Raw genomic sequence first — 15,196 nt, 5'->3', positions numbered from 1 at the left:
TGCACACTTTTAGTGATAAGGTTGTTAGTTCATCTCATCATCAATATTATAGATCTGCTCAGAGATAGATGTTTTTTTTTCATGATTTAATGCGCATTAAGCACTTTATTTTATGCGCATCGAATGTGACTGAGCCATAACTGCGCCCATCAAGTGACCAACGAGGACGTTTGAAATTTTTGCATGCAAAGTTTTTCTGATCCCTGTTTGTTTATTTTAATTGTAAGCGAAGAAATTTACACATTACAAAGTTAAACAAATTTTATTAAAAAAAAATATATATAAACGCTCGTACGGGTAAAGTCTGTCTAGTCATTTGAGGGAGACTAAATTTTTTTACTGTCAAGCGTAGGTACGTGGTCTCTTGGAACAGTCAAGGTTAAAAACATTGACATTTGCGGCTTCTAAGGCGGTGTTTTACATACCATATATTGCTATACCATTAAATTAAATGCCCTGTACTTTCCCCGGGGCGTAAAAAGAATAGGGGAGTCCCAGGCCCATGGGTGTCGTAAGAGGCGACAAAGGGCTTTTTAGAAGTGGGAGAGTCACGCTGCCGTCGTATGACGTCAGCACAATCGGGCCAGACTCGTCCGGGTTAATTACCACACTCGCACAAAATACCGGCGTGAAGTAGCGGCCTAGTGCCGCTATGTTTCGCATAGGTTAGTGTCGAGGACTGGAGGCCATCCCTTCCCCCCCCCCCCCCCCCCCCCAAATATGAGAGCGGTCCGTAAAAAGATATTACCCCAGGAGGGTACCGGCTCTACCAGAGCCGGAGAATCCCACCCCGAGCACTCTCGCTCGGGCTGCCCTTCGTATTCTGGGGTGGGCACAGAACCGCGCATGACCGAGGACAAACGAGGCAGTAACACCACGGCACCCCGCTCTACGCTCAACGTGGACTTTTGCAATATCAGGGGAATTCACTCCAATTTAAACGCCGTCCACCACCACCTTGAGACGGCGCAGCCGGCCTTGTGTTTGCTTACGGAGACGCAGATATCTCGACCTAGCGATACGTCATATTCAACGTACCCCGGGTACAAAATTGAGCATAACTTTTTGCCTCATGCCGGGGTATGTGTGTACGTTAGGGAGGATATCTGCTGTCGCCGTCTCGGCAATTTTGAGGGTAGGGACCTGTCTAATCTCTGGCTCCGCGTAGATGCAGACGACCGCGTCCGTATCTATGCGTGTGTCTACAGGTTGGGACCTGTGGACCTAGTGGTAACGCAGAAACCGATCATCTCATGGGCTGCGTTCAAGCGGCAATTGACGACGTGCTTGCACAGATCCCCTCCGCAGAAATCGTAGTCTTGGGTGATTTCAACGGGCACAATGCCGAATGGCTTGGATCACGTACCACAGACTACACAGGGCGATCTGCGCATAATTTTGCATTGGCCTATGGTCTGTCCCAATTGGTTGAGTCGCCAACGCGGCTCCCGGATGTGGATAGCCACATGCCGTCCTTATTAGATCTTCTGCTGACTACACAACCCGATGGTTACCAAGTCTTTGTCGACGCCCCTCTCGGAACGTCCGACCATTGCCTGTTCAGGAGTGTAGTGCCTATCCGACGCCAACGTCGCAGACCACCAGCGACCCGCCGGGTTTGGCACTACAAGTCAGCAGATTGGGATAGGATGCGTTCCTTTTTTGCATCCGACCCTTGGGGCAAGGTTTGTTTCCCTTCGGATGATCCTAGTGCCTGCGCCATTGCAGTAGCCGATGTGATACTGCAGGGCATGGATATTTTTATACCAAGCTCTGTAGTACCGATCGGTGGCAGATCACAGCCCTGGTTCGATGCGTCAGTTAAAGCAGCATCTGACTGCAAAAAACAGGCGTATCGAACTTGGGTTGCGGCGCTGGGCACAAAGGATCCGAACTGCAAAGTTCTTAAGAGGAAATATAACCGTGCCTCCAGATTTTTTAAGCGGCAAATCGCCCGTGCGAAGTCTAAGCGCGTCGACAAAATCGGCGAGCAGCTTTCCAGTTACCCGACCGGAACACGCAAGTTCTGGTCGTTGTCGAAAGCTGCTCTTGCTAACTTCAACCAGCCGTCCATGCCGCCGTTGCACATGAGGAATGACACCCTGGCCCATACGGCAAAAGAGAAAGCCGAGCTCCTGTGCGCTCTTTTCGCCTCCAACTCGACTCTTGACGACAACGGAAAAACACCGCCGACCATTCCGCGGTGTCAGAGCTCTATGCCTGAAGTACAGTTCAGACAGAAAACTGTTAGGCGAGCTCTGTTTTCGTTGGACGTCAGGAAGTCGAGCGGGCCGGATGGCATTTCTCCAATCGTGCTTAGAACGTGTGCCCCTGAGTTGACGCCGGTGCTAACGCGTTTATTCCGGCACTCTTATTCCAAAGGCGTAGTCCCTGACTCATGGAAGTTAGCCATTGTACATCCGATCCAAAAAAAAGGAGACAGTTCGGATCCGGCGAACTACAGGCCTATTGCTATCACCTCCCTGCTCTCCAAAATCATGGAGAGCATAATTAGCCGCCAGGTTTTAGTATACCTAGAGGGTCACCAGTTGATCAACGACCGACAGTACGGCTTTCGCCATGGACGGTCGGCAGGTGATCTTCTGGTATACCTAACACATAGATGGGCGGCGGCTATTGAAAGCAAGGGGGAAGGCCTGGCAGTTAGCCTGGATATAGCGAAGGCCTTTGATCGTGTATGGCACAAGGCGCTCCTCTCAAAACTTCCATCATTTGGGCTTCCCGAGAGCTTGTGCAAGTGGACCTCCAGCTTCCTCACTGGGCGTAGCATACAGGTCGTTGTCGACGGATATTGCTCGAACCCAAAGCCCGTGAATGCTGAAGTACCCCAAGGCTGTGTGCTATCTCCTACGCTGTTTCTTCTGCATATCAATGATATGTTGGACACCTCCAACATACATTGCTGTGCGGACGACAGCACTGGTGATGCCGTTTACACGGGCCATGCAGGTCTCTCTCGGGAAATCGTCGACCAGTGCCGGGAGAAACTTGTGTCTTCTATCGAGTCCTCTCTCGAGAAGGGCGCGGAATGGGGTCAATTGAACATTGTCCAATTTAACCCCCAGAAGACTCAAGTTTGCGCGTTTACCACTAAAAAACCACATTTTTCGTATCACCGCTCTTCGAGAACACTTCTCTTAAAGCCGCGCCTAGTATCGAATGAATGAATGAATGAATGAATGAAAACTTTATTAATAACAAACACAAACCACACAGAATAATACAACTAAGAAAGACTTAGAGGTAAAAAAATAATAATTAAAAACTTATACTTAGCATAAAAATATACAAATGATAAAAAAAAAAAATGAAACAAATGTATGCATAATATTATAGCGATTATCTTAATTTAAAAGTACTGTGTAGCAGTCATTGTTATCAAAAGGAACTGACTCAGCGTCATGCTGCATTGGAATAATACCAACACAGCGCTGATTTTCAGCAGCCCCCAGGTGACCCATTGAGTAACTATTAATGTTAAAAAATAAATATAGTTTTATTAAAGGTTCCATCATATTATTTTTAAAGATGATAATTTGAAATTAGCTTCTACTTGTTCAGAATATTACATAAATATACATACATACATAAATATTAAAATAATAGCAATTTTAGAAATATTTGCAGGAATACTGGGTCTCGAAATCTCGAGCGATTGCCAATTCCGTGGCCATCTGGAGGGCAAAGCCAAATTGGTTTCGAAGAAGCTGGGCGTCATCAATAGAGCACGGCAATACTTCAAGCCGGCCCACATTCTAGCGCTCTACAAAGCGCAGGTCCGGCCACACATGGAGTATTGCTGTCATCTCTGGTCTGGCGCACCCCAGTATCTGCTCGATCCATTTGACCGCGTGCAACGTAGAGCAGCTCGATTTGTCGGGGACTCAGTGCTCTGTGAACGGCTGGATCTCTTGGCGTTGCGTAGAGACGTCGCTTCATTGTGTGTCTTCTACCGCATTTATCACGGGGAGTGTTCCGAAGAGCTGTTTAACCTGATTCCTGCCGCCGAATTCCACCTTCGCACGACTCGCCACAAGTTAGGATATCATCCCCACCATCTGGATGTGTGGCGGTCCTCCACAGTGCGGTTTTCAAGGAGCTTTCTCCCTCGTTCTACAAATCTATGGAATGAGCTTCCTTATGCGGTGTTTCCGGGACAATACGACATGGGTACCTTCAAAAAAAGCGCGTACACCTTCCTTAAAGGCCGGCAACGCTCTTGTGATTCCTCTGGTGTTGCAAGAGAATGTGGGCGGCAGTGATCACTTAACACCACGTGACCCGTACGGTCGTTTGTCCTCCTATTCCATAAAAAAAAATATCCCAGAAATTATACAAAACAAATGTGTTACGAAATTCATAAGAATAGTTTTACAAACTTTTATCCTGTACGAATACGAAGAAACATTACGTTATAATGACACAAAATCTTAATTATGAGCGACCCACAGGCTATTATTATTTTTTAAATTGAATGTATCTAATTTTTCATTTTGACACAAAGATAGAACCTCACATAATTTATACGCAGCAATAGGCTCTATCTAGAGCCTATTGCTGCATACTCGAGCAATGTGTGACGTCGATGTGCCACATGTTCTGTTAAACGTTGCCAATAATTGAAACTAAAATGCCAAGTTGCTTTGTAAAAATACTACAAGAAATAATAAAGACACACATATCATCAGTAAGTATTTTATTAATTTCAATGTAAAATAACACGAAGCGTGTGTTACAAAATATGATAGATGCGATTAAGTGTCTAGATGCCACGCACACAAGCACCGAATAGTTGCTGCAATAAAAAAGCTATTGTTCTTAGCTTAGATCATTTATACTTCTAGATAGACAACAAATCGCGAGTGTAAGACGTAGCATGTCACGCACACTAAAATAATGTTCCTGGCCTGTTTCTATCGATTGTCTAATAACAGCAAGAGACTAAACGTATAAATTATCTTACGTTCTTAGGTAGTGCGGTATCTAGTTGGAGCGGAGACCAATCCTTAAGGCGACACTAATTGCCAGCGACCTTGAGCGATATGAGCTCACGGCTGCCGGCCCGCCATCTATGTAACAAAGCCAATTTTTTCAAAATTCTTGCGTGGAAAACGTAACATTTTAAAAGATTCTAACAGTTTTTATGCTTAAAATCCTCGTTATTAATTACTAATTTGAATAAATGCACCTACACAAAAAAACGTACAAGCTATTAGAGTAACTTTTCTGAGAGTAGTACTAAAAAAATGCGTCATGCCATGCCAAAAAACTTGTATAACTGCAAAGAAAAGTGGTAGTTCAAAAAGGCTGTGGAGTGTTAACTAAAGGGTGTCCAGCGGAAAATTTTGTTTTTTAAACTTAAATAAAAAACATATTATTAAACTCAAAATATTTATTATATTTTTAAAACAAAGCACGTTTCTGCGGATTTTATTTTTTAAAAATAATGTCCTCCAAGTGACGTCCATTTCGCGTAACACACTCTTGTAAGCGAACCCTCATATTGGCGAATACGCGCGAACACAGTGCTTGGGGGATTGCATCAATTTCACGCCGGATATTTTCTTGTAGGGCAGATATGGTGCGGGGATTATTACAGTAAACTTTGGACTTGAGGTATCCCCACAAGAAAAAATCACAGGGCGTCAAGTCAGGCGATCGTGGTGGCCAGGCTATGTCTCCGTACTTGCTTATTAATTTTCCAGGGAAAATGTCCCTTAACTTCGACATGGACACCCTGGAAGTGTGCGGGGTTGCCCCATCTTGCTGGAAATGTGTCCTATTGTTGCGTCCTGGAAAAACTTGCAATTGCGGCACTAAAAACTCATCAATCATGCGGCAGTATACAGAGGTATCCACAGTTTCCCCCTGATTAAAAAAATACGGTCCGATTATTCCTTGAGCTGAGATGGCGCACCATACTGTGGTTTTCGGGCAGTGCAAACTTTTCTGATGACGTTCTCTTGGGTTGTTGGGATTCCAGTAACGCATATTTTGCTTGTTTACGTAACCCCCGATGTGAAAATGTGCCTCATCGCTGAACAATATGTTTCCAAGTGTTCTGGGGGTTCGAAATCGTTGCAAAGCCGTTCTGGCGTACCTTTCTCTTGAAACATAATCGTTCTCATTCAATTTTTGGACAATTTGCATTTTATAGGGATGAAGCTTTAGTTTTTTTTTCAAAATCGTATGCACAGTTGACTTCTTAATGCCTGTAGAGGCGGCAATCTTTCTTACTGATTTCCTTGGATTTCTAAGAATTTCTTGACGCACCTGTGCCACTCGTTCTGGTGTTGCTGCCGACGTAGACGGTCCTGGTGGCGGCCTATTGATCATTGTCCCTTCTTCTCGAAATCTTTGCACCCACGTTCTGATAAGCTGCGTACTCGGACCATCGCTTAATCGCCGAATGTTGTAATGCAAACAAAAAGCACGACGCGCTCGAATAGGCGAATTGCCGTTCAACAAATATTGTTCCACCGCATACGCGCGGTGCGCGCCCGACCAATGACTCATGGCGACTGACAAATCCGCAGAAACGTCGCTTCTAACGTCACCCCCTCCGCAGCCCTAACCCCGCTAACAAATGAGTAACGTTTATTTAAAGTTGAAAAATTCCCGCTGGACACCCTTTATAACCAACAGCAAGCATTAGCAACCTACAAATAAGACTTAAGGATATGTGTAACAGGATTAAGTAGTGTTCATAGCTCCAAATGCTACTTTTTCACCACAATACTTGTCTAAAAACACCTTATTTGCTTGTTTTCTGCTAACCCTTCGCATTCAGCATTAGTACATATATGATAAATGGGGAATATAAATAATGCTAATATTGAAAGCGGATATACGTCACCATGGCATAGGGTGGGGCCATATTCATTCCAAGAATGGCTTTATTTACCTATCTGACTAAAATTAAAACTCTTGTTATCCAAAATGGAAGGAAACACATTTTTACTAATTATCAATATATATACATTAGTAAAAATAATTAACTCACTATCATCATTTAATTGTTCACTTGAATGCTCAAATTATGCTCACAATGATAGCATGGCAATAATATCGAAAACGTGTTTTTTTTTAATTGTTTCTTATCATAATAACAATTTGTGACTAGGCTTTTGCCCACGGCTTTGTACGCGTTAATTTTAGATTCAAATAATAATAATAATAATAAATCTTTATTTGTTGCAAAGAAAAAATACAATTTTGCTTAAAATTACCCTCGACCCCCAAACTAGGACAGCCCGTGACATGGGGGTCAGTCTCTTCCCAGTTGTGCATTGTAAAATGTCAAATAACAAACATCAACATATTTTAAGGTCTAACAATGGAAGGTATGCAACAAATTATGATCACAGAAACTATTTTATATATAATTTAGGGCGTGTATTGTGTGTTTGTGTGTGTATGTGTATGTGTGTGTGTATATGTGTGTGTGTGTGTGTGTATGTGTGTATGTGTGTGTGTGTGTGTGAATTGCTAATTATCATTTTTAGTAATTATCAATATATATACATTAGTAAAAATAATTTACTCACTATCATCATTTAATTGTTCACTTGAATGCTCAAATTATGCTCACAATGATAGCATGGCAATAATATCGAAAACGTGTTTTTTTTTAATTGTTTCTTATCATAATAACAATTTGTGACTAGGCTTTTGCCCACGGCTTTGTACGCGTTAATTTTAGATTCAAATAGCTCTCTTTTTTTATAGATAATTGGGAATTCAGTGTAAAATAGGGGGAATAAGAAATATTGGGGTGGAGCCGTGATTGAACTCCTAAACAAGCTTGAGATGATTAACTTAACAATTGCCTACAGTATAAACTCAAAATTATTTTAAATCATTTGGTTGGTACTAATGTTGGTGCGTTGTGTTATGAAAATACGGGACGAGACGTGCAGGACGTTCAGATGATGGTAATTGATACGCCGTGCCCATTACATTCTTGAAAAGCCCAAAAATTCTGAGCGGCACTACAATTGCGCTCGTCACCTTGAGACATAAGATGTTAAGTCTCATTTGCCCAGTAATTTCACTAGCTACGGCGCCCTTCAGACCGAATAACAGTAATGTTTACACATTACTGCTTCACGGCAGAAATAGGCGCCGTTGTGGTACCCATAATCTAGCCGGCATGCTGTGCAAAGGAGCCTCCCACTGGTGTCTACGTTGTCTTAACAGTGAGAGATATAAAAAAATAACGGGTTGCACTCCGGGAGTGCCGACAGACGTGAAAACTTGAAACGTGAAAAACGTTGTGCATTTTTGAATATTTTGGAATGGTTAGGGAATAATATCGAACGAATTGCTTTATTTATCAGTATAAAAGTATCATTATGCGGAAATATACAATATTCATTTATTGCGATATCGTACACATAAATAGCCATTTATATTACATAAAAAAATTAACACTTCAGAACTATTACAACTATTTGACCTTAAAATAAACTTTATTATGTTAAAATTTTCTTAGAAAAATCAACTTTCATCCATAATTTCAACGACTGTCTTACGAATTATCGATCAGGTCACGAGTCCTGACGCGAGTGTAACATTCTATACCCATTCCAAGAAAAGTGCTCAACGCCGCTAAACAAGTTTTATTTCAAAAAGTATCAATTCATAACAACTCCTTCCCTCTGATTTATAAAATCAGTTTAACATTGGTTATTTATCAATATTAAAACAACAGTTATAATAATAATGAAAAAAAAAACGCATTTCGTTCAATGTGTATAATTGACGGCACTTTAATCGCACCACATTTATTACCGAGCATTCTAAATGCTGAAACTTACGAAAGTTTTTTATTCTATGAAATCTTTGACCTTCTCGAAGACGTGTCTTTGCAAGCAAGCCCGTATATTGTATGTATCTCCGTTAGTTGCAGAAAGCATCCTTAAAGTTAATGTTTCATTATATCACATGCTATCTTTGACCAATTCTTGTATATATCTGAATCTCTGAAACGGCTCCAACGACTTTAATGAAATTTAGTATAAAGGTAGTTTCGGCGGCGAGAAAGCGATCTAGCTAGGTTTTAATTAAAAAAAAATGTAGTTTTATCCGTATTTTAATGAGAAACAGCTACAATAACATTAGAATACAAAAGTAAATTTCGCCACTATGTACAAGACTATTATAGCTCAGATGGGACATTGGGTGATCCGGAATCCAGATGTTCTATTATTTTATTTTTGTTCAAGTTTTGTACATTCTTAAAAATCCAAGCAAAGATCGGTCCTCCAGATATTATTTAATGACACATTTACTTCAAGGATGCTCTCTGCAGCTAGCGGTCTGTCAGTTAATGATTTCCTTAATGTTATACCAGCTATAGCAGGGCATGGCGGCGCGTCGATTGTTCTCACATATTTTGTTCTGGACGGTTGGCTCTGTGATTGGTTCTGGCCAATTTTCCTTTTCTGTTCCGTTATACCTTCCTGCGTCGATTTGACGAGAGCTGTTGCAGTTCTTTGTTCTTCAAAATGGTGATATAAGAAAATGAGTCAAACGCCATTTTTCTACTTTTCCAAGTTTTTTTTTCTAGTGGCGTTCAAGACCAAAGTTTTTTATTTTAGTTAGTTTTACGGCACTGTTGCTGTTGTGTTGTGGAGCACAGTAATTTTTTTTAAATCCTAATGGATTTCTTTGCACCTTTAGTCGTGTTTTGTGTTACTTAAGCTTGTCGTTTAAATTTTGTTCCGAATTTGAATTAAGTATTGTCTTTGAAGTGAAAGTAATTAATTTTAATCAATGTATTACCGTCTTCGAGGCTGAATAGAATTGGGCGGAAATAATTTAAAATGTAAGTTAAGTGAATCGTGTTATTATTATCTATACAATTTATTGGTATTGAGTGAATCTTCATTTACATTTCAATAATGTTGCTTTATAATGTATCTATCGTCAATGTATATATATATATATTATGTACTATAATAAAACTGTAGAGTCGACGTGTCTGTGCATTGGATATTTTTTCAAAAAACACATTATAGGTGATAAAGCGAGTGTATCTGAACGCAAAAATACAAAAGAAAACTTTTTTTTTTATGAAAATAAGGGACGAGACGAGCAGGACGTCCAGCTGATGGTAATTGATAAGCCCTGCCCATTACAATGCAGTGCCACTCAGGATTCTTGAAAAAGCCCAAAAATTCTGAGCGGCACTACAACTGCGCTCGTCACCTTGAGACATGAGGATTATTAGGACATTGATGATGTTAAGTGTCATTTGGCCAGTAATTTCCCTACTATGGCGCCCTTCAGACCGGAACACAGTAATCCTTACAAATTACTACTGCTTCACGACGCAAATAGGCGCTTTTATGGTACCCATAATCTAGCCGGCATCCTGTGCAAAGGAGCCTCCCACTGGTGATCTGTCTGTCTGTCTATTTATTTTTTGTACACACTTATCGCTGGAACTATTGGACAGACTCTAATGAAACTTTCACAATTAATGCCTTCAGCGTAGCCTCGAGCTATGTTGCATTTGATTTGCTATTCCTTGCAAAATAAATAATCTTTCAAAAAAAGCATTCATACAAATGCACCCCGATTTATTTCTATTTTATTATTTGATAAATTTTTAATGTATAACCTACACTCTTGGTGAGAGATTTTTCGGGTCCACTTTTTTTTGCACTCATGTCACATAGCTTTTTTTTAATAATAATAAAATATGTCACATGTCAGGATCGCCGGAGTACATTGGATGAGGGCAGCGACTTCCACAATTCCTTCTCTTTTGTGACCCCTGTCTAAAATGAGCCTTGTTCCAGGTAACAAACGAGCACCAGCACCTCACGCAGACGCATGACTACCGGCCGGGATGGTCGTTCTACTTGGTGCTGGCTGGAGTGGTCACCACGCTGGGATCCTCGCTTCCTGTCGGCTTTAACATCGGAGTGGTCAACACGCCTGCCGAGGTAGGCATTTATTTTTCTGTTTTTTGACTTCCCTAATGAACAACGAGAGTACGGGTGACTTAATACCTAGTAAGTGATCCAAACTCAGTTGCAACCAAAGACTTAGAATATACTATCGTATAGACGACCTAACAGCCTGATAATAATAATAATCATTTATTTCAGGCATAACCAACCCATAGAAAATACAATTGAAATAAAGATAAAATTTAGAATTAAAATTACAATCAAATTAATACTAATAACAAGTTCCAAAGAAACTACATTAGATTATGTTAACAAAAAATAATTTTCTATTTTTATCAATATGTACGTCTATCCATCATTTTTAAATATCATTATTATTAACATTGTTAGAGATAGTCATCAGAATTTAATAAAGACGACCCATATAACCGAATGGTTAGTGACCCTTACTACTTAGCTAGAGGTACCGGGTTCGAATCCCGGTAGGTGCAATCATTTATGTTATGATGAATATGGATGTTTGTTTCCGAGTCATGGATGTTAATATATATTTATGTATATTTAAGTAAGTATATTGTATTAAGTATGTCGTTGTCTTGTACCCATAGTACAGGCTTTGCCTATCACAAAAATAAAAGTGTCAATATTATTATTATTTCGTTTTTGGAGCGTCAACCCATTCGATCCGAAAAAGATGCAATCCTTGTGCGAATTATTGCGAAAAAGTCGGGTATTCTCGCTCTCGCAAATATATTTGTAGCACTTCAATATCTGGGAATAAAGCGGACCATATTCCAAATACAGAGGAGCTAATTAATGTCAAGCATGGCTGACTATTTACGACTTGTCAATCAAAATGGGTCACAGTAACAATAGATTCGATTACTTTTTTTAAGATGAGAGGGGGCAGACGGTCAAGAGGCTGGCGAAAAAAACAATACAAGGTTATGACATAAATTAAGTGCAGAATAACACGGACGAGTAAAAAAATAAGGACTCCGTGTCACCTTACATAACAGTGAGGCACCAAAACTGGCTGGTAAACGTGTAAATACATAGCCCCACGCACACACTTACATTAATACAAGCCGATCGGCCGCCATTATGGGATTTTCCATAATAAATAATCATATATGGCCACAAATACTTATATAGTGTCGTTTTTACACTTTTCCACAACGCACGACGGCATTTTTTAAATATTCTATTGATACGAAACTGATCTGTCACAGACGATGACAATTCTGATAATGGCCGCCTTAGGTGACACGGAGTCCTTATTTGTTTACTAGTCCGTGAGATGGTTATAAAAACTAGATACTTATTATATCTGATAAAAGGTGAGGATTTGCTATACTGAAAACTTCAGGTGCGTCATCCGGATCGAAGTTGTGTGGCTTTTTTCTATGAAAGACTCCGAGAAGAGGGAGACAGTGCCCTGCGTAGGCAGTCCTTTGGTTAGGGCACTAAACTGTCCCTAGAAACTTTCAATGCTTATTTACTTTTGTAACTTTCAGGTGATAAAAAAGTTTTGTAACGAGAGTTTTATAAGCCGTTACGACCTACCCCTAGACGATACATGGCTGGATGTTCTCTGGTCTTCCGTCGTGTCTATCTTCATCGTAGGAGGATGTATCGGCTCCATCCTCGGCTCGGTGGTGGCTGACAATTTGGGCAGGTAAGGAGCTTATATGTTTGCCTTAACACCTTAATAGATACGATCGCGTGACAAAGATCATAAAATCATTCCTTGGAACTTAAAACAGTAATAAAATTGCGTACTCTGTTAGTTCGTACACAAAAGATTTTTTGACTATATATGATAATTTGTTAGGGTACGGCCGAATGGGAAATATATAATTTTTATGCTATCTATACTAATATTATAAAGCTGCGGTTTGTTTGTTTGTTTGTTTGAACGCGCTAATCTCTGGTACTACTGGTCCGATTTGAATGATTCTTTCAGTGTTGGGTAGTCCATTTATCGAGGAAGGCTTATAGGCTATGTTTTTTTTTTCAAAATTAGGGATCCGTAATAAAATTGCTATTTTGTAACACAAGGTGTAAAATCGAAAACCTATTTTTGCGTGCGCTGCAAAAACTATTGACAATAGAACAAAATGCAGTACAGGCTATAATATAGGCAATATTTTATTACTTATAAAACTATCGCGTGAATTATACTTTATATGGCAAAACAACGTTGGCCGGGTCAGCAAGTGTGATATAAAGATAATAATAAACTTGAAAAAGTTAAACTAAGTAGGTATTTTTTAAGGTAGCCAAATAACACGGATACTAAACGCCTGTCAATTTGGTGCGCTTAAGCGCATATACTATGACGTCATGTTCACAACAGCAAACAGACAAGTGGAGAGAATTGGTGGTAAAGTAACTTTTATCGCCATACTGTTGCGTCAAATTCTATGTTACCTCACATTCGCTTGTCAAATATTTGAACTCCGTGAATTTCATCCACTTTTATTGTTTCTTTATGAAAGTTTTGGTAGGGGGCGCCTTTTTCTGCCATGAAGCAATGTGTAATCATTATTGTGTTCGGGCTGAAGGGCGCCGTAGCTAGTGAAATTACTGGGTAAATCAGACTTAAAATCTTATGTCTCAAGGTGACGAGCTCAATTGTAGTGCCGCTCGGCACTCTATTTAAATGGGTAGGGCGTAATGGGTAACGTCATGCTCGCCTCGTCCCCTAATGTCATAAAAAATAATCACCTAACATAAAGACAAAAAATAGAATGGTTGCAGTCTGGTGACCGTATATATGATGAAACGATCGGTGATTGTTTCACTCGTGTAATATCAGGACAATACATGTATTTCTGACTTTACTACTACGAATACCTTCCTTTGGATCCGGTACATAGACCGTGCTTTTCCAATCAGTTTTGTATCGTTGAAAGTTATTGACCAAAATTTCTTGTCTTGTCAGAAAGAAAGCAACAATAGTGACGAGTGTTTTGTCACTGGCCGGGGCTGTGTTGTTCCTGTCGTGTCGCGCCGCCAACTCGGTGGAGATGCTCATCCTTGGCAGACTGCTCGTTGGACTATCGAGTGGTAAGCCGAATGCTTCAGAAAAGTAGACAGAACAAGTTTAAAAGACATATAGGTAGAACTGGACTGATCGAGCATATGGCTATGATGGCGTAAACATTATTATTTCAGCCGGAAGACGTCCACTACTGGACAAAGACCTTCCCCAAAGATCGCCATGACGATCGGTCCTGCGCTGCCCTCATCCAACCCATTCCGGAGATCTTGATCCAGTCCGTCGTTCCATCTTGTAGGGGACCTACCAACACTACGTCTTCCGGTATGTGGTCGCCATTCGACAACAACTGTCCCAACGGCCATCTGTCCGTCGAACTGTGTGCCCTGCCCACTGCCAGTTTCGCAACCAACTGGGCATGTCGGTAATTTGGGTTCTCCTACGGATCTTTCATTTCTGATTCGATCTCGCAGGGAAACTCCGAACATAGCCCTCTCCATTGCCCTCTGAGCGACAGTGAGCTTCCTCATAAGGCCCATAGTTGGCAACCACGTCTGCGTTCCGTATGTCATCGCTGGCAACACACACTGGTTAAAACCTTCGTCTTCAGACACTGTGGTATTTTTGACGAGAAGATTTTACGGAGCTTCTCGAACGCTGCCCAACCGAGTTGTATTCGACGACCTCTTTCCAGAAATTGGACCTGCCCCTCGTAAACATATCGCATGCGATTTTATATTCCGACTTAAAATTGGTGATGGAACTCTATTAAGATGTTATTGGCTATGATATATTGTATAGATTTATTTGACGTATAGTTTTCATTGTTTGATTTGTAAATCTGATGATGATGTTTGATTCAGGTCTAACAACGAGTATAGTGCCTATGTACCTGGCAGAACTGTCGCCGCACAGTCTTACGGGTGCCATGGGGGTCGCGTGCCCTATGGGAGTCAACGTGGGCGTCCTGGTGGGTCAAGTCATGGGCCTGGAGGTTTTATTGGGTAAGCCTTTAGGATTACCAGACGCCTGGCGTATGGGAAACTTACAAACTATTTTGTAAAGATAATTATATCCATGAAATTATTTAACAATTGATAGGTACACTTATTTGTATTGTTGTCATCTCCGGTCTGGCGCAACCCAGTATCAGCTCGAACAATTTGACCGCGTGTCCGATTGTCGAGGATCCAGTGCTCTGTGAAGGGATCTAGATCACTCGGCACTGCGTAGAGACTTTTTTATTTCA

The 15,196-nt window shown here is 40.9% G+C and overlaps 1 protein-coding gene across 4 annotated transcripts in view; it reads left to right on the top strand.

Annotated features, from left to right (window-relative positions):
* The window catches only part of LOC126974936 (solute carrier family 2, facilitated glucose transporter member 1-like), a 39,512-nt gene that overhangs the window by 16,001 nt on the left and 8,315 nt on the right, over positions 1–15,196 (top strand). For 3 of the 4 annotated variants that reach the window (XM_050822685.1, XM_050822686.1, XM_050822687.1), the window contains exons 2-5: positions 10,830–10,976; positions 12,461–12,621; positions 13,891–14,015; positions 14,811–14,951. In XM_050822685.1, coding sequence (XP_050678642.1) covers positions 10,830–10,976; positions 12,461–12,621; positions 13,891–14,015; positions 14,811–14,951 — 574 coding nt within the window. Of the gene's footprint in view, positions 1–10,829; positions 10,977–12,460; positions 12,622–13,890; positions 14,016–14,810; positions 14,952–15,196 lie in introns of those variants that run through there. The other variant, XM_050822689.1, reaches the window with a different exon arrangement.

The sequence above is a fragment of the Leptidea sinapis genome, chromosome 34 (assembly GCF_905404315.1).
Source record: "Leptidea sinapis chromosome 34, ilLepSina1.1, whole genome shotgun sequence".
NCBI classification, from domain to species: domain Eukaryota; kingdom Metazoa; phylum Arthropoda; class Insecta; order Lepidoptera; family Pieridae; genus Leptidea; species Leptidea sinapis.
Note: the sequence above shows the minus strand (reverse complement) of the source record. Positions and strands in the feature narration are given on the sequence as shown.